At 35.2% G+C, this 27,845-nt stretch overlaps 1 protein-coding gene across 17 annotated transcripts in view; it reads right to left on the reverse strand.

Annotated features, from left to right (window-relative positions):
* The window catches only part of CDK14 (cyclin dependent kinase 14), a 790,403-nt gene that overhangs the window by 286,179 nt on the left and 476,379 nt on the right, over positions 1 to 27,845 (reverse strand). For all 17 annotated transcript variants that reach the window (XR_012432704.1, XR_006696501.2, XR_012432705.1 and 14 more), the window contains 2 exons: positions 19,349 to 19,411; positions 527 to 650 (listed from right to left, as the gene is read on the reverse strand). Coding sequence is in view for 14 of the 17 variants with exons in the window: in XM_045387589.2 (XP_045243524.1) it covers positions 527 to 650; positions 19,349 to 19,411 (187 nt within the window). In the remaining 3 variants the exon portion in view is untranslated. The remainder of the gene's footprint in view (positions 1 to 526; positions 651 to 19,348; positions 19,412 to 27,845) is intronic.

Here is a 27,845-nt window from a genome sequence, read left to right on the forward strand (position 1 = left end):
GATTTCTAGTTACTAAAGCCTCAGGGCAACGTACATTATTGTATATATCCTGCAATCCTCTGAAAAGGTCCAGATGTTTAAATTTAGGTTTCTCCAAGTTTGGTAAAATATTAGTAATTGTTGAAGCTGGGTGGTGAGTAACTGAAGTTCATTATATTATTTTTTTCTACTTTTGAGTATATTTGACATTTTCATAATAAAAGTTTCAAAAAATAAATTTTCACTCAAGGAGCATATATTTTATGTTAAAAATTTTACTGACTTTTCCTTTGGAAATATGTATTAACAAGATCTGATTTACATTTATTATTAAAGACTCTAACAAGCAGTCTGAATTTTATAAAACTCCACAAAGCATTATATTTTATGCTATCATAAAAAAAGAAAAAAATTCTTCATTCCAGAGAAAAAAAATTACCATGATCTATGATGACAGAAGAAGTGCACCTAAACAAATGCAGTGCCACCATCTGCCTGGCATTCTCACAGTGTGACAAAATAGACTGGTAATTAACTGCTTTCCTACCGAAATCTGCCAGCTTTAACTCCCCCGTGTCACTGATCAGAAGGTTCTGTGGTTTCAGGTCTCTGTGCAAAATATAACGCTGGTGGATGTAAGACAGCCCTCGCAGCAACTGAAATAAAAACAACTGAAAAAATAAGGAGACAAAGGTTAAAATCAAAACACAGACAAACGCCAGTTTCTACATACAGTCTCCTAAGTACTTGTATTAATATTTAGTGAAAATGGATAACCATCACCAAATTTTCTACCAAATTATTTCAACAGAATGTGAGATTTTAGAATGTGAATTCCTAATTCATTTAGAAGTAAATCTAGGAATTTCTAACAACCTATTATACCAACCCCAGAGTGATACTTCCTCAGCCAGAGAGATCTATACTCCAACTACTGTTCTTTAAGCAAAATGTAAATAATCGATTTTTTTAAAACTGATTTAGTCTTCAGGACTAAAATGATGTTTAAAAGGAAAGGAAATTTATTCAAAATATTATAGAAATTTAAAAAAGAACTGTTTACCAAGTTTATATCAATATGCACATATTTAATCCCATAGAAATAACATGAACATGGTACCCATAAATTCACCCATTAACATGCTTTAAGGAAGGGAAAGATAAGATGATTTGAAATAATTAAAACAAAAACAGTCATATTGTCTAATTAATACTGCATTATAATTATACTGCTTTTGCACATATGGTCATAGAGATTAGGCTGCTGCTTAAAGACAGGCATGTACCACTTTCACTAATTTCAGAGCAAACCCATCCTAAAGGGAAAGGAAACACAGAAAACAGGAAAGTCAAGAACTCGAGAGTGATACTTTTGCAAGAAATAATTTCAGAAGTGATTAATAGCCTTGTCTGTGAAGTTTCATATTGGGTCATACCAAATGTTTCTATTTCGATAGCAAAGAAGTGTGATTCACTAGGCTTCCCAATATTCTTCTTCTGAAAAAAGAGAATATTTTTAAACAATTTACTTGCCAAAATAATCCTAATAGACATTTTTTAATCCATCTCCTAAAACAAAAACAAATGTTCTTACGTTTAAGTACCACCAATATTCTAGTCTATATAACCAGTTAGTAACCAAAGGCAGTTTCAGGGCAATTTAAAATGAATTGTAAAAGCTGAATGATAGAAAGATTCTGAAATATTAAATAGAAAAGATTGGCAACTTCCTGAGGGCCCTGGAAGATGGCATTTCTGCAATGTTCTGACTAAGCAGGGGCTTTGAAAGCCAAGTGAATTTCATTACAGGGGATACCTTGAAATAACAGTAAAGCTAACTTATCTCAAAATCTTTGTATGTGACAATATGTATGGGGCAGTAAATTGAGATGATTATTTCCAGAGTCTAAGCAGCAGAAAATAGAAGTCTGTTCTGTGTTGGTCAAGATTAAAAGACTAGCTCAAGAATCCCAGGATGCAAATATCTCTCTGGATTTGTCCTCTCAACCCTTCCTGTACAACAAACAGAAAGACTTGAGTTCACACCATCACTAGCAGCTGCCAGCCTCATTCTTCACTTCCGATACTCCCTGCGTCCTGAAGCTTAAAGCTTACAACTTCTAAGAAAATTCATACTCCTTTAGTTTAGAAGGAAAGAGGGAAAAATAAAGCCACTTTGTGTTATCAAAGTCTTTTAAAAACCCGAAACAAAAACACGAAGGCAAACCACATAACAAACTTAATTTTAAAAATAAGTTGATTTTGAATGGAAACAGCCATTCTGCAAAATGCTACCTGATCTTTGGGACCTAGCAGAGTCTTATCAGAATGCAACTGTTTAACCATGGCAATGTATTTTAATTTAATGAATACATAACACTACGTGCCAACTGCTATTCTATACAGTTTATAGACTATTACTTCATTTAATTTTAATGAAGTAGGTACTACTATTAACCTCCATATTAGTAATGAGGAAACTGAGAGTAGTTTCTCAAGATCACACAGCAATTAAGTGGCAGAGCTAGGACTCAAACCCAGAGTCTGATTCCAAATTCTATGCTCTTAACCATCTCACCATCTCACTCATCATCTTGGCCAGAAATCAACATCAGTAGGCAAAGGATTGCTAGAGAACTGCTTCCTCCAATGAACAGAATAAAATCTGGGCATCTAATCACATGGCCTCCAAGGCCACTGAGCTGAACACTGACTCCAACTGAGGGGCTCAGGCATTATTTTTTGGGGGGTGCGGGCTCAGGCATTGTTACCTATATTCCCCAGCTCCAAGAAACCTTGCCCACCTCAACACTCAGCACGCTGTTCTCCAACCTTGTATTTTTTCTTTTCTTTTTTTTTTTTTTTTGAGATGGAGTCTCACTCTGTCACCCAGGCTGGAGTGCAGTGGTGCGATCTCGGCTCACTGCAACCTCCACCTCCCAGGTTCACGCCATTCTCCTGGTTCAGCCAGGACTACAGGCACCCGCCACCACACCCGGCTAATTTTTTGTATTTTTAGTAGAGACGGGGTTTCACCACTTTAGCCAGGATGGTCTTGATCTCCTGACCTCGTGATCTGCCCTCCTTGGCCTCCCAAAGTGCTGGGATTACAGGCGTGAGCTATTATCCTCGCCTCTCCTCGGCCGGAAAGGCCTTCTCTTCCCTTTGCCTACTATTTTCCATGCATTCCTTAGGTCTCTCCTCAGGAACTGCTCCTCCCTAGAGTTTCCCTGACCACCCCTGCAAGCCCTTGTACCCCTACAGGTCTGTGTGAGGTGCTCCTTCTCCGTGCTCCCAGGGCAGTCTCTGCCCTGTCTGCATATGTCTATCACAGTATGATACTAATCCTAGCACCCATAGGCTGTCTGCTTTAACTATCTTTATAACTCGGGTAATAGGTATTGAAACCAGTAATGTGAGTACTGACCTGAATTTAGAGACATCTGGATGGCAGCAGATAAACACAAATAACAGGCACCTTGGAATGGAATTCTCTAGAAACTAGGGGCAGACGTAGGTAAATCAAGCAGTTCCAAAGAACTCTTCCTTAATACCTTTAGTAATTAGTGAAAATATATAATCCTCATGCTAATCTAGAAGCTATTCAAATAGAATGCCATATTAAAGGAGATTTAAAAAGCAGTACCAGAGAAAAAATGCCACTATACACTCAAATTCCAAGTGTATACATGACAAATGAAGCCCCAAACATGACAAATACAGCCCCAAACAAATGTCAGAACAGATCTCCACAGCATAAATTCACTTAGGGTTTATTAAGTGCCAACCATATGTGCTAGGTGCTGTTATGCAAGAGGGATGCCAAGAGGAATAAGATATAAGATGTGGTCCCTGGACTCGAGGAACTCACAGCTAACTTGGTATGACAGACACACAAACAGATCATTGTGACTTAGAGATCTGTATTTTAACAGCAACGCAAACTGAGCATATTGAAAGCACAGAAGACGGTGGATCTAACTACAATAATAATAATAATAATAAAGCAGTAGAATTGATTCAGTTGTTACAAGAAGAATAGCCTGGGAGAAGGGAACGAATCACAAGAAACTTGCCACTCTGAAAACAGAATTCATTACGTGTAAAATTTCAAAAGGAAACTGAGTTGAGCATTCAGTAGATGCAGAAGTTAAAATGTTATGACAAACCCCTTAACATTCTGAGGGAAAACACTGAGAAGACCAAGCAAGCAGGTGTAATATAAATTCCGAGAAAGACAATATATGAAGCTGTAAACCTACCAACTCGACCTCATAAAATTAACTGTGGCAAGGGGACCATCAACTTTCTGAAAACCATTAGAAAACTTTTACGCTGGAGCTCAAAGAAACTGATACCCTCAGAATGGCACTTTGACACACTGAACTGAAGAAGTCTGAAGGTCTCCTTGACCTTCTGCCCCACTTCCCATCTCTGCCCCTGTCTCTCAATTCTCTGTCTCTCCCAAAGCACAGGATGAAGTTGTTCTCTGAATCCCCTTAACTGCCTAAAATCTGGACCTGCCAAAGAAGAAAACAATTACCTCTGATCCCTTTCCTGAGTTTCCATTAACTGAACTCTTATCCTAGGAAGAAAGACGGAAGTCTGTCAACACACCTGGACAGACTTTTGTCACAAACCACTGTCTGCTCTGCAGGCCCAACAGACGTGTATTCTTGTATAGTTTTCAATCCCATTGAATTTCCTTAAAAATCACTTACCACACCCCTAAAAGCATCCATACCTCCCCATCTCCCTTTCTCCTAATAAGAATATATAAACATCTATTCACATTGGGTTACTGGGTAATTATTCTTCTATGATGACCTTGTGCTATGCACATTAAAATAAGTTTGTGCCTTTTCTCAAATCAATGTGCATTTTGCGAGTTAATTTTTCTGTGAACCTTTAGAGGGTGAAGGGGTAGTTTTCCCTTGATCCCTACATTTACAAAAAACATTTTAACATCCTTAACAAAATATACACTGGCAGATAGGGGTGAGAAGGCTCTAAGGAAGCAGCTGACCTACTAAGTTCAATGGAATGCCCCATGGACTACTCTTGGAATGTCTTTAAAACTCAAGCCTTAGAGAGCTCTTCTTCTAGACAAATAGGCAAGTCCCCTTCTAATTTAAATTTTTGAGAAAATCACTTCACTTGGTTGTTGTATAAAACACACAGCAAGCTATACTTGATCTCCTGTGAAAAACCAGGAGATCCTGTGAGAACAAGAAGGGCCACCAAGGAGCGGGCCACACACACTCTTTTTCTAAAGCATACAAATCAGCTTTGCTAATAAAACCTGGTAAACACCAATGGAATCTCAGGCACTAAAAAGAAAAGAAGGGTGACTAATACTTACTGAAAGTTTATTCTTATTTAAAGGTTATTTTAAGTAATGTTATACAAATAACTTAATCAGGCCCAGGGTGGTGGCTCACAACTGTAATCCCAACACTTTGGGAGGCAGAGGTAGATGGATCACTTGAGTCCAAGAGTTTGAGACCAGCCTAGACAACATGGCAAAACTATGTCTCTGCTAAAAAAAAAAATACAAAAAATTAGCCAGGCATGGTGGCGTGTGCCTGTAGTCCTAGCTACTTGGGAGGCTGAGGTGGGAAGACTGCTTGAGCCCAAGAGGCGGAGACTGCAGTGAACTGAGATTACACCACTGCATTCCAGTCTGAGCGACCGAGTGAGACTCTGCCTCAAAAACAAACAAACAAAAAACAAAACAAAACAAAAACCCCCCAACAAATTACTTAATCCTTTCCATCTACCATCCTGTATTTTTCCCTTTGTTTAAACAAATGAGAAAACTAAAGCTCTAAAGACATAAGAAACATAGTCATCCAACCATCACACAGCTCTTGTGAACTTTCCACCACACCTCATTAACTTAAATAAGGTTGATGCTGAATAAATGCATGGATGAATAGTTATACACCCAATACAGTCAAAGTGCTTTTATTATTAAGTGAACTGAAGTTTGTAAAAGCCTCAATTAGCATACAATATAATGAGCACATGATTCTTGAATTTGTTTTTGCTGTTCAAAATCTTAGAAATAGATAACATGAGAGAAGACAGCTTCATGTGCTGAACTAGATAAATTAACGTATCTGAAACTCTTTATCTTTCTATTATAGTAGCCATAAGATCTTCCTAAGAATATTTTGCCATCTCAGGATATTCTATTCCTTTATATAGGAGACTCATCCCAAATCCATCAGTAGGATCACTGAAGATTTATATTCCAGTTTGAATATGTTCATTTTCTGTAATAAAAATCCAATGAGAAAATGTCTTAAATAGTAATGAAATGATGAACAGGGACACTTTCACTAGCAGCAGATCTATCTTTAGCCAGTTGTCTTGACATCCCCAGCAGGAAACAGCATATTCTCAGCACCACTGCATTTACTTCTTGGGAGTATCTCTTAACACTTCCTCTATTTCCTTCTGAAACTCTTCACAATTTAAGTAGGTAAAATAAATAAATAAATAAATAAATAAATAAATGGTATTTTATCACAATTTTTAAAGTAAGTTTATATAAAGCACACACTATTGGATTCAATGTTATGTTTATTGCTCAGAACTACTGACACTTGCAGTAAGAAAGAAGCATTATAACCAATCCCTCTCACCAAAGTCTAAATAGGTGAGGTCAGATGCTCTTTTTCTCAGTGTCTAGAGGTGTCAGGCTCCGTGAATGGTTAGAAATACATAGATTATTTAATATATGCAATTCACTTTAATCTGGGATGAAGCACAGTGAATATCTTGTAGATTTTTCAGGGCATGTGTCAACTTCTTTTAAGGAATGTGCAGGGTCTCTCAGGGCTTACAGGAGACTAAGAAATCTACTAATGGGAGTCATTAGCAATGGGCCCTACCATTTACAACACAGCAGTAACGTCTTACTAAGATAATTATGCTACTCTTTTGTCATCTCTGTAACTCAGGTTTCTCATCTTAAACATGGTTGATTTGAGCCTTAGATATCTTTGTTAACCATTTCACATTGTTAAATTACATCATTCCATTACTTTATGAATAACAGAAATGGAAGGGATTTTATAAGATAAACAACTGGAGTTGAATCACTACCATTTATTGAGTGCTTATTATGATAGATATTTTGCTAAGTGTATTATATACATTCGATAATTTAACCCTTACAACACCTCTACCAGGTAGATATTACTATCCCTATTTCACAGAAAAAGAAATAAAGTCACAGATAAATTAAGTGAATTGCCTTAGCAAAGTAACATAGCAAGAAAAAACTAAATACCACATATTCTCACTTATACTTGGGAGGTAAATGATGAGAACACATGGGCACATAGAGGGGAACAACACACATTGCGGCCTATCAGAGGGTGGAGGGTGGGGGAAGGGAGAGGATCAGGAAAAATAACCAATGGATACAAGGCTTAATACCTGGGTGATAAAATAATCTGTACAACCAACCCCCATGACATGCCTTTACCTAGGTAACAAACCCGCACATCCTGCATATGTACCCCTGAACTTAAATGTTTAAAAAAAAAAAAAGAGGAATTAAGTGAATTGGTCAAAGGAACACATAGTAAGTAAGAGACAGTGCTGATACTTGAACCCATTTTTGTCTTACTCTGACACTATAATTAAGAAGGCTGCTATCCAAAAAGGTGTGCATACTATTTAATTAAAACAGCTATATACTATGTGAATCTAAAGCTACAAAATATGATATTGGTAGATAAATGAAAGTTATATTTGAATAATAAATACTTCAAATACTATGTTCCATATTTAACACTGTATCATTTAAAAACCCATAGGTTTTTAATGCACAAACCTTAAACTATCCATATATCCAACTTTCTAGAAGTTAAAAATAATTAGTTAAAATCCCAATAATATGCAGTCAATGTCAAAATATTTTGTAATATGCAAAATGGTTTAACTGCAATACTAGGTCTTCAGTTTTAAAAGCCACAAAATGATTCATCATGATTCATTCCATTTAGTTAAGTTTCAAAACAGCTAATGCAAATATTAAATCCTAATTTGTAATGCAATGTACACCCAAATAATTTTACAAAGCATCATTGCAATTCAAAGTATTGAATTTATTTATTTATTTATTTATTTATTTTTATTATACTTTAAGTTCTAGGGTACATGTGGATAACGTGCAGGTTTGTTACATATGTATACCTGTGCCATGTTGGCGTGCTGCACCCATCAACTCATCAGCACCCATCAACTCGTCATTTACATCAGGTATAACTCCCAATGCAATCCCTCCCCCCTACCCCCTCCCTGTGATAGGCCCTGGTGTGTGATGTTCCCCTTCCCGAATTTTTAGAGAATACTCAGAGGATTATACAGAGATATTTTAAAAAGACAGAAATAAAACCCTAGCTATTCAACATTAAGTATAATTTATGTGTCACTTTGGACATACTTGACAGCGTTAAGTGTGCTACTGGACTGGTATAAGACACAAGCATTCATGCTAAGGCATCACGCCTTTCATGTGTATTTTTTTGCAATATATATTTTACAGATCCATTTCTTGGAAAATGTGAGTAGCAAAAGGAGTCTGTCTTGCCACTTCTCTGCCCTGTTTGAGTTCTTCCATTCTTCTTTCTGCTTTTTTAGTTACACTCTCTAAGGCTCTGACATAAATAACATGTTTTGTCATTTCCAGATAATGTAACAATTTAATTTACATTCTTTAAGATCTTTGAACATTAATATGCTTTTCCTAAAGATGAGAACTTTCTGGAGAGAAATAACTCAAAAAATGAGAATTTCAGGTTCATGGGCAACCTTCCAGGGAAATAACTGCTTAGCTTACCAAGTAAGTTGGCCTTCCATTGCACACTCTCTACTTCAAGGCAATGGCGGATACCAAGCAAGGTGGTGTTTCCGGTATGGAGGTGCCCACAATGAGCAGGCAGTTTAAAGCCATGGGATCTAGAGTTGGGAGACTTATAATGAGTGAAGTGAGGCTAGTGTGACTGATCTTGGTTTTGTCAAGTTCTGTAAAAGAAGATCTAGTACAGTAAGCAGGTTTCCAAGTTATTGGACTTTGTATATACTGTGAAGCATGTGGATGGAGGGGGGGTGGGGGCTGGGTCTTCTCTTTAATAAAGGTGGGCATCTGCCTAAAATTAGTATTAGAAATATTCCCTAGCTGAGTAGAAACTGTTAAAGACAAGCTGTTGGATTTAATAGCTATCTAACGTAATTTTCCAAGAGAAAAGCTGAAAGAAGTGTTCTAAGAAATTCAAATAACATAATCTTATTCTGTCACTGTCAAGTTTCTGTCTGTCAGAATTATAGGACTGACCTGACTAATAAGCGCTTTTCTGAACTATACAGAAATAGCACAAAATCCAAATTGGGAAATGGAGAGTCAGTGGTTCTTCCTACTCAACTTCATTTGGGAACATATGCTACTCTCTCCCAACTACAGGGCCATTCTTTTTTATACACAATGAAAACAAATCAATATTCAGAGTTTAAATGGTTTTTCTGACTAAAGTAACATCTTAGATACTAAATCAAAATAAATTAACTTAATATCAACTGAGAAGGCTAGTATAACTAAAAAGAGAGAGATGTGGATTGAAAAATTGACAAAGGTGATAGATCTTAAGTTTAAAGGCCTTGGAGTAAGTCACAAAAACAAGCTATATCAAAGAAAAACTAATTTCAAATGGGACGTGACATTTAACAACTTGTGAATTTAGATACGTATGATCAACAAACCTCTTTCTCCATCCTCTCAGAGGGGTCTGAAGTAACAGAAATTTATACAGGAATGAGAAAATACCTATGAACTGTACTGGCTGGACACATGAATGCTGTGCCTATCCAAGACAATATGTGTATACTCTACTACTTGAGCTTATTTCCTTTCAGGGTCTCGTGTCTGTCCTGGAAAACATGAAAACAAACAGGTCGTGTGTAGATCCATCTTAAACTGGAGAGAGGCAAGGCGATGGGTGTAAAGCCCAGGAGGGTGTTTCCCCTGTTCTTAATGGGAACTCCCAAGTTGGGTAACTAACAATTAAAGAATCATGTAACACTTCCAATCACTGTCTGCATTTCATCGTTTTTTGGGGTGATTTCTTTTCAATCTGGTTTTTAAAGGATCTCTAGGAAACAGTGTACTATTTAATTAGCTGGCCTTAATTCCTTTGCTGTATCCAAATTGTTACAAGCAAATCAGCAGATGATCCCGAGGATGCAAAAGACATGTTCTAAACAACTAAATGTACGCCCCACATCTTAACCAGAAAATTCACTACTCAGATCCCCTCTGAATGTCCAAAACAATATGAGCTGACATGTGGAATTTCATTTTCTTTTATCGTTAGTCCTCCACTTTCTAGATATGGAAGATTATTTTATTATTATAAAAATAAGATGAAAACATCCAAAAAGAAAAAAAAAAAAAGCCTGGACACGGAGACTTAGTGTCAAATTTTTAAAACATTCTTTAATGGCCTCATGAAATAATCATATTTCTTAAAATACAGCATGAGGAAAGGCTCTATAATATTCACAGTAATGTGTAGTAGGAAATTATTAGGCGCTAAATGAGAAGATCTAATGAAGAATACTGAGAAAATCAGGTGTCACTTGGTTTTCTTTTTTTTTTTTTTTTTTTTTGAGACGGAGTCTCGCTTTGTGGTCCAGGCTAGAGTGCAGTGGCCGGATCTCAGCTCACTGCAAGCTCCGCCTCCCGGGTTTACGCCATTCTCCTGCCTCAGCCTCCCGAGTAGCTGGGACTACAGGCACCCGCCACCTCGCCTGGCTAGTTTTTTTTTTTTTTTTGTATTTTTTAGTAGAGACGGGGTTTCACCGTGTTAGCCAGGATGGTCTCGATCTCCTGACCTCGTGATCTGCCCGTCTCGGCCTCCCAAAGTGCTGGGATTACAGGCTTGAGCCACCGCGCCCGGCCCACTTGGTTTTCTATCTGAACATTAGAAAGTCTCATTTAGAAATCAATTCTCAGTGCCATCTGTATAAGACAATCTTAATTTGGCATAGCATTATTCTGTCTTTTACACACCTGCTTATTCTCTGGTCTATTAAAGAAAAATAGCAAGTTTTCAACCATAATAAATCTCCTATCCTTTTCATTAATATATCTATTGAAATGAAAAATAAGAATCAGCTTTATGCCAATAGGATTTCAGATACTTCAGAGAATAAGTCAGGAAGTTCAAAATTACTTTGGTCATTTTCAATTGTTCATAAAAAAAAGGGGCAAATGTGTTTTTGCAGGGAATCTTCTAGAAAAGTCATTATGATAACAGAAATGGAAGTACATTACATAAAAACACAGGAAGATTCAATCTCATCATGGTAATAAGATTCAAACATCTACATTTCTGGGTATCAGCTGGAGAAAGCATCAATTAATCTTTTTTTCATGAATCTTAATTTTCAGTCTCTCATGCTTATCAATTTTTAAAGAACAAATGAAAAACTGAATAAAGGATGAAATTTAGACCATTATAGTCATTTGTGAAAATGCAATGGTCAATCTGTAAACCACTGAGAATTATAAAATCAAGAATTAATACAAGTTCTATATTCAACTATGATAGCTCAAACCCAATATAACTCATAGTGAATGGTCTTTAAAGGGGGTGGGGAATTTAACTACCTTTCTAAAAATACTCTAACCAGTTTCCCACATACCAGTTATCACCATCTACAAACTGGTAGCAATGCCTTTAATCATCATAAGTATTTATAACAAGGCTAATGTCCTCAGGCTTTTGATCCAGGTTTTAAATCGTCCACTAATTAATTGCTAAAATTACCCATTTGTCAAAAATTGATACTATGCTTAGAAATAAACCACTGATTATTAGTGAATATTTATTTCATAATGCCATATTGATAACAGACAACTTTTATAGGCAATTAAAGTAGCAAAGTGAGTCTAGAAATTTAGTTAACACTGGCTTTTAAAAATGAGTCTATTCCAGTGCTTACAAGAAATACACATCAAGAAAAATAAAACTTTCACAAATATTTTGCTGGGAATTAGTACAAAATTATCTTATCTTGCTTTACTATGAAATCAGGAGCTATGTGTAGTTTCAGTTGTTCTTTTTTCTCCCCTTCATTCTTCCAGGATACATTACCATTGTAATGCCTGAAATTCTACCCAAGTCTCACTAAGGAACAATCTCCACAATTCTTAAATGCAGAATATCCACATTTTTACAATATACAATTACATATAAAATATAAACAAAGAAAAATATGTATATTTTTAGAATCCTAGATAAATGTTTAAAATGTTATATATACTGTCATGCTGAAGAATGATGAAACTAAAAGTCGAAATTGCTAACTTTAGAAGCAACATGATTTGATCACTTTGTTTTCCTGTTGTTCACCATAATAAAAATCAAGTATTTATCACATTCTGAACATTTAATAATCTGTGAAGTGTTTAGCAAACATAGAGCTTCTGTGTTACTGAAAGGACATGCTCTTTTAAAGATAATAGCTTATCTCTCCTGGTTTTCCTATCTCCATAAATTTATAAAGAACTATTACAATGTCTTATTTTAGTTCAGCTGAGGCTTTTTGGTGTTTTTTCCCTAACAATCTAAGATGATGGGAAGATCAACTTTTAAAAAAAATTAATATCTAGCACAGCATTATAAACAGCTGTTAACTTAGTAAATATTATATTTATGTTCTTCATTTTTATATTCATAGATTTAAGTGACAATAAATATCACCACATGAAAAAATATGTTTATATACCAAACAGAAATACCCATGAGACATCTGTCACTATGTCATAGTCAGAATTTTTTGAGAATAATTTCACCCGCAGTTCAGATCCTAAAGCAACTCTAGAGAAGACCCTTGTCTCCAAGCAAACAGTGAGGAAATCCCAATGCATAATTAGATGAGTGGCCTCTCATAGAAACAAACATCGTAATAAGGGTTGTCTGCTTCCATGCACTGCAATTCAGATGCCAAAACACAAGGCTTTAACAAGCTACATCTATTTTTTAACTTTCCACACCCTTGGAGAAAGTATCACCATTATCTTCAATATGAAAATGATGATGAACCTATGTGACTTAGTGTTTCTAAAGTCACAAATAATCAAGCTAATTACAGTAATTTAATGTATTAATCATGTAGCTCAGGGAAAAGAACATTGGACAAAGAGTTAAAAAGCCCTTTAACACACTCCATCATCTCAGTGATCCTGATGTTTATTTTCTATGAAATGTCGGGGGCTAGAATGAACCATTGATCCAGGACGCTGGTCCTGGAATGCGCTTGGCTACAGCATTATCACTTAAAGAGGTATTTTTTGTTTTGTTTTGTTTTAAATTATATCAACATTCAATGTTTAAATTATTATTACCATGTAAATGTTATTTACATCTGAGCTATAACGTTTACTATGAATATCTTTCCTTCTCCTGCATAAAAATTTGTTTTTCTTGGTGTTAGTAATAATCTAGTTCTTTTGTTTGTCAGTTTGTTTCCCTTTGTTTAGTTTTCTTTGTGGTCACTACTAATTCAACACCAAATTCTTTTCCCATCTTTTAAGTAACAGTGGAGTATATCCTCAAGTATCTTCCTGAGAAAGAATGTAACAGACAAAATTTTCAACTCCTTGTGTATCTGAAAATGGTAATTTTACCTTCATACTTCATTGACAGTTTGCACAGAATTCTAGGCTTAAAACACTTCTGTGTCCAAATTTTCAAGCTATTGTCTCACTGCCATCCCCCTTTCAGTGTTACTGCTGAATATCTGATGCCATTGTAATTCTTGATCCCGTGGAGTAAACCTGTTTCCTTTTTTATGGATTTTTCTTTGAACCCAGTGTTCTGAAATTTTGCAATAATGAACATTATTTTCAGTTTTTTTAAAATGTTCTAGGCATTAATCTAAAAACTCAAGCCTATACATTTGAAAAAATTATGGTTTCATAGATATTACTTTAATGATTCCCTCCTTTCTTTATTCCTCAGTTATTCAGATGTGGGATCCCCTATATTAGACCTCTGATTTTTTGATACTTTCTTTCCCATTTTTCATCTTTGTATTTTTTGGTTTATTTTCTGGCAAATTTCTTCAATTTTATCTTCCATGATTTTATTGTTGTTTTTAATTTGTTATATTTTTAATTTCCAAGAGTTCCTCTGTGTTGACTAAATTCTGCTTCTCAAAAATAATATGACATTCTTGTTTTATGGATGAATTATCTTCTTTTCTCTCTCTGAGACTATTAATGATAATTTTTTAAAGTTTCCTTCTCTACCTATCCCTATCCAATCAGTGAAAGCAACTTGGCTTCCTCCAAGTTGTCAACTGGGGTCTTCACTGGAGAGTTTCTTGGATTCTTCAGGTTTGTTGTCTTGGAAAGATCAGATCCTTCCCGGAATACTCTTAATATCTTCTCCCTTGAGGCACAACTCTTGCTGTCTGAGGGCTCTCCATGCCAAGCCCTGTCTCTCAAGCTCTCTCCTGCCTCTCTCTGACCTACACAGCCCCCACCTTATTCTGGGTCACCACCCGCTCCCCTGCTGGCAGAGTGAGGAGCAATGGAAGCCAGCAGGCTGCAGGGCTGTGGAAGAACAAGAGGCTAGGATTGCTGGCAAGTATACATGTCCCCAAGGCTGGGGAGTAAAGCGATGCAGGGATACAGGGGAGTTAGGAGATGCTGTAGATCATGGGAGATACCTTGGCCTCTCATCCTTGAGTCTGAGCAAATGCCCACATTTCCTACCCAAAGCTACTTTTTAAAGTAAATTTTTATTGATACATAATATTTGTACCTATTTTGGGGAGCACAGGGTATTTTTATACAATCATACAATGTATAATGATGGGTATTTAGGATATCCCTGACCTCAAATATTTATAATTTCTTCGTCTTGGGAACATTTCAAATCTTTTAGTTATTTTGAAATATGCAATGTATTGTTGTTAACTACTGTTAGACTACTGTGCTGTCAACACTAGAACATATTCTTCTATCGAACAGTATGTCTGTACTCGTTAATCAATCTCTCTTCATCCCCCACCCCCAAATCCTTCCCAGCCTGTGGTAACTATCATTCTACTTTCTACCTCCACAAGATCAACATTTTTAGCTCTCATATATGAATATAAATACATACTATTTGTCTTTCTGTGAGGGGCTTATTTCACTTAGCATAATAACCTTCAGTTCCATCCATACTGCTGCAAATGACAGGATTTCATTCATTTTTATGGCTGAAAAACCTTCCATTGTATGTATGTACTGCATTTTCTTTATCAATTTGTTGATGGACACTTAGATTGATTCTATATATTTGCTACTGTGAACAGTGCTTCAATGAACATGGTGGTGCAGAAATTTCCTTTCTTTTGGATAAACACCCATTAATAGAACTGCAGGATCATATGGTAGTTCAATTTATAGTTTTTAAAGAAACCTTCATAGGTTCTCCATAATAACTGCACTAATTTATATTCCCACAAACAGTGTATGACTTCCCTTTTCTCCACATCTTCACTAACATTTGTTATATTTTGTCTTTTTTATGATAGCCATTCTAATTGGGGTAAGATGGAATTTCATTATGGTTTTGATTTTTACTTCTCTGATAATTAGTGATGTTGAGCATGTCTTACTACCTATGCACCATTTGTATGTCTTCTTCTGAGACAGGTTTTTTCAGGTCCTTTGCCTACATTTTAACGAGTTTGTTTCTTTTGCTGTTGAGCTGTTTGAATTCCTTGTATAATCTAAATATTAGTCCCTTGTCAGATGAAGAGTTTACAAATATTTTCTCCCATTCAACGGGTTGTATCTTTGCTCGTTTCCTTTGCTTTGCAGAAGCCTATGAGTTTAATATAGTCCCATTTATCTATTATTTTTATTTTTGTTGCCTGTGCTTTTGAGGTCTTAGCCATAGAATCTTTTCCTAGACCAAAGTCCTGAAGTGTTTCTCCCATGTTTTCTTGCCTGAGTTTAACAGTTTTGGGTCTTATGTTTAAGCCTTTAATCCATCTGAAGTTGATTTTTGTATATGGTGAAAAATAGAGGTCTTGGTTCATTCTTCTGCACATGGATTTCCAGGTTTTCCAGCACCAGTTATTGAGAGAATGTTATTTCCCGAAAGTATGTCCTTGACACCTCTGTCAAATATCAGTTGACTATAGGTTTGCGGATTAATTTGGGGATTCGCTATTCTGAGCATTTTTCTGTTCCCTTTGTCCATGTGTCTCTTTTTTATACCCATAACATTTTGTTTTGGTTACTACAGCTTTGTAGTGTATTTTGAAGCCACATAGTATGAAGTCTCCAGCTTTGTTCTTTTTGTGCAGTATTGTTTTGGCTATTTGGGTTCTTTTGTGGTTCCATATAAATTTTAGGATTGTTTATCTACTGCCATGAAGAATGTCATTGGTATTTTGATAGGAATTGTATTGAATCTGTACATTTCTTTTGGTAGTATGGTATTTTAATAATATTATTTTTTCTGATCCATGGTCATAGGATGTCTTTCCATTTGTAGCTTCTTCAATTTCTTTGATCACTGTTTTGCAGTTTTCTCATACAGGTCTTTCACCTTCCTTGGTTAAACTGATTCCTACATAATTTTTGGTAACTATTATCAATTAAATTGTTTTATCTCTTTTTCATATAGTTCATTATTGGGGAAGAAACACTACTAATTTTTATATGTCGACTTTTTATCCTGCAATTTTACTGAGTTAGTTTATCAGTTTTGTAACTTTTTTTGGTGGAGTCTTTAGATTTTTCTCTATATAAGATTACTTTGTCTGCAAGGAGAGATGATCAGAGGACTTCTTCTTTTCCAATTTGGATTTTTTTTTTTCATTTTTTTTTTCTTGGCTGATTACTCTGGCTAAAATTCCCAGTATTATACTATGCAGACATCCTGATTCTGGGAGGTAAGAATATATGTATGTATGTATGTATGTGTGTGTGTGTGTGTGTGTGTACATATATACATATAAAGCTTGCCAGGAGACTCTATTGCGGAATAAAGTGAAGACCTGTTAGTTTATTACTGAGGTTTCTTGTATCCACAAATATGCCAAGAACTGAGACTGTCAAGGACATTTCAGAAGATCATCAACAAATCAAAGATTTCACTAGTTATAGGGGAAGGAATCCCCATAGATTAATACATTTTGCTGCTTTTAAGGTATTTTAAAAAATAAGAAGAGGTAAATCACATCACATTCTTTTAAAAACAAAAATGTAGTAAGGCATCTATCTGTGACCATGTTAAACAACTTCCAAGTAGGAAAAGTTCCTGCTGATATAAATACCCAGGCTGGCTGTATCACATATAATTCCTGTGACATTATTTCTACACTGACTACACATTTCCCTCATCAAGTCTCTCACCATGTCCTAGGAGGTACCGAGTCCTGTAGTGTTAAACCTTGTTTATCACCACAGTGCAACCTGGACTTGGAATGAGGAGCAAACAGTAAAGTATTTGAAGTATGACGAATGACCGCGTGATGAAAGAAAAGCACACAAAGCTTGAATAAGAGCTGGTGAGACAGTTTCTAGAGGTACAGCCCAGTTACTGAGAAACAGTAACCTTGAGACCCATCTCTCCATGACCATTAGGAGATAAGGGAAAATAAAATGTAATGGAAGCAACAGAATGTACAGTAAAAATGGGACAAAATTCATCAGTCACTGGCCTGGGGACAGAGAACACAGCGATGCTTTGTGGAAAGAGGTTTTCTTTTTTTCATGAACAAAATTTTCCACCAACAGTTGTTGATAACTAATGACACACAGATGATTGGTGAGAAACTAGACAGGAATAATAAAAGCCCAGCGATGTCATGACTGTGGGAAAGATTCAATCAGTTCTTTAATCTCAATTGAATCACTGAATGTGAAAGTCAGGAAATCAAAGTTAGCTCAGAGGATTTGCTCATTTCCACTGGGGCTGGTGAACTTCTGAGCTCCCCAGGGCCAATGGTCTCACTAGCTGGGTGATCGACACATTCTCAGGGATAGAGTGGGAAACAAGAATGAAGATGTATTGTACTACTGATTTCAAAGTCAATAAACCCTAAGAAGAGAACATGCAAAAGTATAAATGAGAGAATTTGAGACTTTAATGTTAAAAAATTATGTTCATGTTATAATACTAATATTTAGAGTTGGAACTGAACATGGACAAGATTAATAAAACAGGTATTTTCATCCGTTAAAATTTCTAACCTAATCTAACTACTAATAAACTATACGTTAATGGTTACAGATTTTTAAGAAAAATGAACAGTCAAAAAACTTCAAGGAAAGGCAATCTAATAAAACACAACAAAAAGAAAACATATGAAAAAATCAGACTATAATTTCTATATCGATTCCATTATTTATTTAACAAACAATGTTTTGACAGAGTTCCTATAAGTTCCTACATTTTAAAATTATACAGTGTAACTGACCACCATAAAACCCTCATTATTAATTTGTCACATTTATACATACACATATAAAGTTTCCCAGGTGATTCGACTATGGAATAAAGTGAAGACTTCTCAGTTTATTATTAAGGTTTCTCGTAACAAATGAGAAGAAATGGAGATGAATAATTTTACTTCAAATATATCTGTAATACTCAATGGGTTCTCAGGATTATGAAATGTCATTTGAATTACACAATATAAGAACATAATTAAGCAGTATCAGATATAACTTTGATCTCTTCTAATTCTATTGCATATATGAAGAAAGAGTTCCTGTTTGAAACTTGAAATTTTGGAATAATTTCCCAAGATGATTGTGAGGTCAAGTCTTAGGAAATTGTAGTTCTTTTGATACTCGGTACTAAAATTTCTAGTAAAAGAAAGGAAAAACAGTAGCAGGAAGTAGAATATGCCTGTACATACAAATAAAAAGACATGCACTGTGAACCCACCATAACATTGTTTTGGATCATAATGATGCCTTATGTTGAAAACAACTGGTACATCAGTATGGGTTCCAAGCTAGAACTGAGACTCCCCTCTACTATGAAGTGTTAAAAAGAAGGATTCCAATGGTTTTCACTCATTATTAGCGAATGTTTCTCCAGTAAGAAAATATAAGAGAAGATCTAAATATTAATACCCCAGTAAAAATATTTAATGTTAAAACATGGCTTCCAATAACTCAACTGAAGCAATGACTATGGTTCACCTCAATATCACTTCTCTTTACACAAAAAGTTTTAAAAATTTAAATATGTTATGGTAGAGATGCTAGACTTCAGTTCAAAAAATACACATCAAGAATGTTAACCCTTGTCTCAAAAAGATCTTTTCCTACCTTCACATTATCTGGATGCAGGCCCCCAGGGTGCTTGTCCATGTACTGACATAAATCAGTGTGCTAGAAGAGAAAAGGAAAAATGTATTAATAACCCTCTGGCTATAACATGATAAATCAGTATCTTCCTACTTCAATGTCACCATTACCTTCTGAACAGAGCAAATAAAAGACAAGTGGGTGGATTTTTCAGTGTTATGTAGTGGCATGCCTCCCCACCCCCTAATTTTAACCACAATTGAATGATTATTTTTCCCTCTCGGCTCTGTTTTATGTTAAACATTTCTATGTATTAAAAAGAATACATGTCCATAATTTATTAAGTGTCTCATTTCCTCTTCATTGAATATATCCTTATGCCTTAACTTAGAAAACCACACATAATTAACCAATGCAATTATAACATCAATTATCCCATATTTTCCAAATGCAAATAAAAAATATTTATTTTACATGAGATGAAAATACAACAAATACATTCTGCTAGTAAAATTAATCACTGGATTTATCTTTATGTCAATATTCAGAAAAAATAATTTTCAGGTTTTTACAACTCCTGAATATATTTCAGCAAATATGCTTCATAACTTAACAGAAACATCTTCGAAACTAAAAATTAAGATAAATATATCCAGATATAAGTTTAAAAGAATATTCAACATCTCATGCTGTTATTCTTTTAAATATGCAAAGCTTGATTTGTCCACAAATATATATATTCTTCTTAATGCTTTTTCTGCTTATATTATAAACTAGATAAAATTTTTTAAAAGCATGTAGTTACTATTCACATTTTTCTTCTTTTATTGGAGTGTACTATAAGATTTATAAGACTGAAACATTTAATCCTTCTGTAAAAGCCAATGAATATGAGCATTTGTGCCCCACTATCAGGCTTGAATTACTGAGGAAGTACAAGTTTTACAATACATTCAAGAGCCTTGCTGTAGTCATTTATAACAACAGTTCAGATTCTGTTATCAAGCTTTTATTGCATGCCAGGTGATAATTGCTGAGGATACAAAGCAGAAATTAGCCTTCATCATTCATCATGTACTTTTTGAGCCCGTATGTTCCAGGCACAACACTAGTCACTAAGAACATAGGAGTAAATGAAACAGATGCAAATGGAGAAAAAACAGACATGCCACTGATTACAGTAAAGTCAGCTGTGTATTATTTTAAGAATAGTACTGGATGATATTGAAGGGCACAGCAGGGGAAACCTAATGAGGTCTAGAGATTTCAGAAAGGTCTCTGGAAGAAGTTACTTCTAAGTAAGACATGAGTAGAGAATGAAAGAAGTTAGCCAATTGAAGGGCAAAGGCAAAGAAAATGGGTCAGAGAAAATGCTCTTAGATATGTTCTGAGATGAAATTGCCTTTATCTTGGGCAACACCCAAGCTTTGATTTAGCTTCTAAATCAAAGTCAAACTCCATGAGGGTAGAAACTATGATTAATTTGGAAATTATTCTCACTCTGGTCCAGGCAAAATGTCAGACAAAGAGAAAAAGAAACTAAGTACAGATGGGAATACTTTTACATATAGGATAGCACACTAAAAACAAACCTAAAACATGATTAAAATAGGTTCAATGGAGTTTTCCCTGAGTAACTATATAAAAGTTTTATTTCATGCATTTAGTGAAATGAGGAATGACTCTGGACCCCAAACTGCCATTTTGTAACTTCATATTGTTAACTTCCCCATCCTTAAATAAGGATAACACCATCCTCAGAGAAGGACAAATAAAGAATGTGAGAACATTTGTTTTTGAAGCCAGTATATGATAAGTACTTTCTACTTATAGTATAATAGATAATAATCACATATACATGATGAGTTGAAATGCTTATTAAAAATGTAAAATCTCAGCTTTTAAAACAAAGAAAATCAAATTCATACTGCTTCCCAAATACAAACTAAGAACAATAAATACCAAAAATCCAGAAACTCTGAAAATAAAAGTTTATTTATACTTTTGATATTTTGTTACTTATAATTGTAAATATCAATAAAAAGGAATCAGATATATCAATGTAAAATCACATTTAACAGAATTCAAGAAACATGTATTCAATATTTGCATACTTAAGAACAGGATACATTATTAAAAGCAAAAATTGACAAACATGAAAGAAGAAACGGAAAATTTGACAAAATCTTGAAGAGTTTTGCTTACTCCTTTCAAAAATTAACAAATGGAATTGGCCAAAAAAGTAAAGCTATAAAGGATATAACACAATTAAATAGCATGCCCAATAAACTCAGGCTACACATGCTTTTTAAACACAAATGGCCTAGAGAAAAAGAAAAAATCTCAAAAATTTCCAGAAAGCTGAAATAATACTACATCCTTTCCTCAAAACTGAATAAAGTTAACATCAGAGTATATTATATTTCATCAACTCTAAAACATATAATTCTTTTCATCTTCAATATTGGAACAATAGCATTCATTTATGATTACCCAGGCAGTGAATGCAATATAGTTCTTATTGCCTGTGTCTGAGCAAACTTTTTATTTGCTTTCAATTTGCAGAGTTTACTCAACGGCATGAGTCACCAACCAACAACTTAAGGACCATCTGAAGAAGAAATAGTGAAGGATGAGCCCTAATTGTTATCTGGAAACCATTAACTGAAATTTTCAGGTAAGATTTTTTTTTTAAGTACCAGAATTAAAACTTCTACAGCTCTTTCAATAAGCATAAAATAAAAATTCTGAATAAGAAAGCATTTAATCATAGTTTAATTCAGTGAATTTTTTTAGTAGTATATAAATAAGGTTTCCTCCAATAAATGGTGTTTTAAGTTCAAAGGCAGCAGGAGGAAAATAAGGAAGAAAGAAAATCAGCTGAAGACAGAGAATGAGAAAGGGAGGAATGAATAGAAAAATCTATTTTCCTAAAAATTTACAAAAAGTTAAAAAGCCTAAAAATACTTAAATCAGTAAAAAATGAAAAATAAATACACTACATTCCAAAGCAATTAAATTTGGTCAGAGCATCAACAAGAAAATTTAGATCTTTAAATGTATTCATTTTAACATAAAAATGACTAAAAATAAATAAAACAACCAATAAAGTAAAGCTAGAGAAAACAAAAGAGACAAGAAAAAAAAGAGAGAAGGGATCAATGCAGTTAATAGCAGACATTAAATAGAAAAACTAGAAAACAATAAGTTTGAACAATTAAACAAAAATGCACTTCTTTGAAAAGCCTAATAAAACCAACCTTTGGCAAGTCTGATTTTTTTTCTTAAGTGAGGGGTTTGCCAAGACATAATCAACATTAAGAATGAGAAAAATGAGGGTCGGCGTGGTGGCTTATGCCTGTAATTCCAGCACTTTGGGAGGCTGAGGCAGGCAGATCACTTGAGGTCAGAAGTTCAAGACCAGCCTGAGCAACATGGCAAAACCCCATCTCTACTAAAAATCCAAAACAACATTAGCCAAGTGCAATGGCGAGTGCATACAATCCCAGCTACTAGGGAGGCTGAGGCAGGAGAATTGCTTGAACCCAAGACAGGGAGGTTGCAGTGAGCCGTGATCAAGCCACTGCACTGCAGCCTAGGAGACAGAGTGAGACTCTGTCTCAAAAGAAAAGAAAAGAAAAGAAAAGAAAAGAAAAGAAAAGAAAAGGAAACGAAACGTGACAACTAAAATTGTGAAGATTTTAAAATACAGCAATGCACATCTTTAAACCAGTACATTTGATATCTAGAAAAAAAAAGTTTTTCTAAATAAAACATAAGTTACAAAATTTGTAAGAGATAGGAAAGGCTGTAACTAAAAAGGTACTGAATTCAGACAGTTTTAATTAAAAATGTTCCGAATCTTCAAATAACATATACGAGTTATTCCAGAGTACAGAAAAAGATAAGAATGCTTCCTACTCCTTTAAAACACAATGTCAAACCAGGCAAGGACAAGAAAGGGATGGAGGGAACTAAAACAATCTCTCTATGATCACAGTCACAGATGTATATATTCTAAAAATAATAACAGTAGGTGCTAAAATTCAATATGGCATTAAAAAACTAACACATCAAGACCAAACAAGGCTAATCTTAGAAATGAGAAATAGTTCAATATAAAAACATATGTTAATATGATCCTCTAAAATTAACAAATTAAAGAAGTGAAATAGTGGTAGGTACAAAAGAACATTTACGGTGTTATATATATGGCATGTATTTATAGAATGCCAACTTTGCATAAATAAGACGAACTCTACACTCACAGAGCTAACATTCTGTGTATATTATATGTTTGTGAATTATCTTAAACCTTTCTAAGAATAAAGTATTCAAGCTTCTTGTTAAAAAATGAAACAACAAAACTATGGAAATACACTAGGACTGGAGAAAAAAAAATCCTGATCCTCCAAGTCCAATGACATTAGCATCAAGAATTGCAGGAAAAAGATCATCTCCAGAAATGAGATCTGGGAAAACTTAAAGACTTTTCCAAACCTTTAAAATTTAAGTTTTTTTTTTTTAGATGTAGGGCATGGAAATGTGGTATGTGTATGTGCACATATCACATATATCCTTAGCTGCATAACCTTCAGCAAGTTACATAATCTCTATAAATCAGTATTACATAACGTTGAGCAGGTTACATAACCTCTGTAATGAGGATAATCCTAGTTCAATTTTCATATTAACCTCATATGGTCACTGTGAAAATTAACTGGCAAATATCCATAACAGTTTCAGAACATTGCCCAGCACATTGTGGATACTATAGGTGATGATGATTCATGATGATGATGATGATGGTGATTTTCTGTAGTGTGTTTAGAGGTAGGGAAGTAGGGAAGAATTGTTGGAAGGGATTGCAATAAAAACAGGAATGATACATACAGTCAAAAGTTCCCCCGGAACTTCTAGGAGTTGCATTTAATCTTTACATATGTGTTCTTCCTATGTGCATGCCCAAACATTCCCATTCCCATGCCACCACTCTCTATACACAATCACTGAAACTACATTCAGCATCATATCACTAACCTCAGAGTGCTCTGAGTGATTAGAGGCAAGAATATGGAGAATCTCATATGGAAGAGGGAACAAGAGGTACTACAACGTCACATTTTGCACCTTAAAATAATGTTTCACAAACGTCTATTTCACCTAAACTAAAAACAGTTTGTTTCCCCTCTCTCTTTTTAAATACATAGTACTGTGCCAGGGACTGCATTACATGTGCCTGAATTACAAATTTCATTATATTGTACATATCTTTTTTTCCTTTATACATTCTTTCCTTAGTTTTACTCATTGGATTATGTGACCCTTATGATTTGCGCTTATCCAGAAATACAGAACTACACTTAAGAATGATGCCAAAAGGCACTTCTGGGTACAAAAGTTCTGAACAGAACACCCACCACTATGGCATATGACCAACAGATCACTCTCCTATGATGACATACTAATAAGCTCAGATGCATCTGGCTTGATCTCTGGCTATTTCTTATTCTAATACCAAGAGGACCACCTATAGAGTAGACCACTGGTGACTACACATATCAAAAAGATCGCTTCTCTCCAATCTCTACCATGGCTATGGGCTAACATCTCGTCTTTCCCTCACTATATTATGCCTCACTTCTTCTTCCCACACTTTCCCCTTTACTGCATCACCATTGCTATGCCTTAGGATAATGCTACCAGATATACTTCTGCCTGACAAGGTACACTGAATGGCTTCCATGAAGTAGGTGGTTTAAAAGGAAGCTACCAAGTGTGGCTAGACTTAGAAACCAAGCAGAAGACAGAATGAGTGCAGAAAGAGGCTCTGAAGGCTCAAGCCCCACACGAGCATATATTCCTTTCAAAATTAGTACCCTCTGGGAGGCTGAGGTGGGCAGATCACAAGCTCAGGAGATAGAGACCATCCCGGCTAACACAGTGAAAACCCATGTCTACTAAAAATACAAAAAATTAGCCAGGTGTGGTGATGCATGTCTGTAGTCCCAGCTAATTGGCCGGCTGAGGCAGGAGAACTGCTTGAACCCAAAAGGCGGAGGCTACAGTGAGCTGAGATCGTGCCACTGCACTCCAGCCTGGGTAACAGAGCAAGACCATAAAAAAAAAAAAAAAAGTCAGCATCCTCTTTCCCTGCTGTTGAATACCCATCAGGTAGCATTTATCTGGCTATTTACGTAGGTGGAGGACTAACTCCAAGGGAAAGAACCCAAGGAGGGTATCTGAAATCATAACCCACTGGAGGTGAAATGTTTTCTGTAAAAGCATTTATGAGGTTTAGAGTGTAGGTTTCTCATATTGATTTGATTTCTCTGTGGCTGGATCAATTTAAAAAGCAAGAGAAAAATATCCCCTTGTAAAAAGACAGAACATGGAAAGACGACAGAAAATTGAAAAGACATTTTACTTGTAGGCATTTTCACAGTTGAGTCTCAGTTAATTGCAGTCATACGCAGATCCGAGAACTATACTGACTCATCTTAGTCATGTGCTGCAACAACAGCCATGAGGCTCAAAAGGAAAGACACCGAAGTAAACTAGAAAGATTAATTATGTATATAATGACCATTTTAAAACAGGTGTGAGGGGAGAACTGCCCTTCTTGAAAGAGGAGGACAGAGAGGCCAGATCAAAGAAAAGGTAAAAAACAAGCTAGAAAACAACACTCACCTTTGCATATTTTCCTCTCTCCATCCCTTACCCTGTTTTGAATCTGATCTTGGGTCAACGGAAAGAAGCAATATCCCTCCATGTAAAGCCACTGGTAAGAAAGCTATTTGAAACTCAGATGACCTCTTGGACATGAAATTTTACCATTTCCAGGGCAGAAACAAGTATAGGAGAATTGTTAATAGACTTCCTCTTTCAGTAAGTGCTTATGTTTCTTTTTACCTAACTTATTATTCATAAAGTGAGGTTTTCCAATTGTTGACTCTTCAAATCATCAGACCTCCTATTCATGAGATACCAAGTTCCTCAGAGAAATTCTGCTTTTGCATTAGCATTGGCTTTCAAACTAGACTTTTCCCTTCAAGCAAAAATCCAAATAAAGCCCCTTCCTGAACACATGCATTTGTTTCCATTCTCCTATAATGTCAAGCCTGGTGTACACAATATTTGTAAGCTAATTTTGATGTTCTTCAGGAGCACTGCCAAAATGTGACATTGAAAATAGCATAGCCCTAGTTTTTGTATCTAGGCTAAAAATAAGGAAGCCATTCCATGGAGATGACCAACAGAAATCCTCTCTTGAAAGTTACATTAAACACAGACTCTATATCCTTAAACTTCTGTTTCATTTAATTTTCTGTTTGACAGTGAGAGGACAGTCAATATACTCAAGCTTTGTATAGATTTGATAACATACACGCAAATGAAAATAGTTTCACTGGCATAAGGATATGGAAAGACTACAAAAAATAGTTCTGAATTTAATCTTAAATAGGTAGGCATAGTTTATGTGTAAACACCAAATTTCAATTATATTTTCTTTTGAAATTGATGAAAACTTTAAGTGAACACATTGCTTTAAAAATGGGATATGTTACAAACTAGTCAATACAGTGCAAAATGGAAGCATAAAAATTCCCTGATTGATCTCTGCTTGTTTAAGAAGCTCCCTGGGGTCCACATACCATCTGATGATAGACACTCCAACCTCTTCCAGGTGAATGAACCCATTATGAAAACCTTTAAGCCACTCTTTCAATGGTAAGAGGAAATATCAGAAATTCACAATTTTCTGAAAAAAAAGGGCAATAATTTCTACTCTTCTGTGGTACCCCATGTGGTCTAAAAATTTATGGCAATGACAGTAATTATTAGTGTGGCCAAGGAAGCAAGGGTGGATGCCTTGATGCTTATTTTCCCACTGGCTAATGTCATCTTCATTACCAGTGTCCCATGTCTGAGATACAGTGCACAAACCACACACATTTCACTACAACCACACTTAAAGGTGGTTCTGAACTTTGAAATAACTCACTATCCTTTCATTAATAGTTTTTAAACTATTTCACTTGTACCTTATTACAGTCATGTAATTTATTGGGAAATTGTTACTGCTAGAGGCAACTGAAGAAAATTACAGAAGTTGAACCCTCCTTTCTTCTATAGCAATCAATGCCATTTTCCTCTAGGTATAATCTCTATTTTATTCAGCCTACATTGCTGTAAGAATTAAAACATCATATTACTGAGCAGTTAGGTTCAAACTGGTCTTACATGCAATCCACAAGATTAGACTGACTTTGAAATTGCATTTTCCCTGTTATGCTTTAGAGTACTTATCTACTTCACTTCCAAATTATAATAAATAAAATTATAATGTGAGTTCCAACACATGAGAATCATTCATTAATGAGATAAAAGGAAAAGGAAACTTAAACCAACTTACCCTTTAAAATGAAATCACAGGCATTCAGGGTGTTTAACAGAGGAAGTTTGTACCCACTATACATTATATATCAAAGGGGCTCTATCTACCTACCTACCTACT

This window comes from Macaca fascicularis, chromosome 3 (assembly GCF_037993035.2).
Source record: "Macaca fascicularis isolate 582-1 chromosome 3, T2T-MFA8v1.1".
NCBI classification, from domain to species: Eukaryota; Metazoa; Chordata; class Mammalia; order Primates; family Cercopithecidae; genus Macaca; species Macaca fascicularis.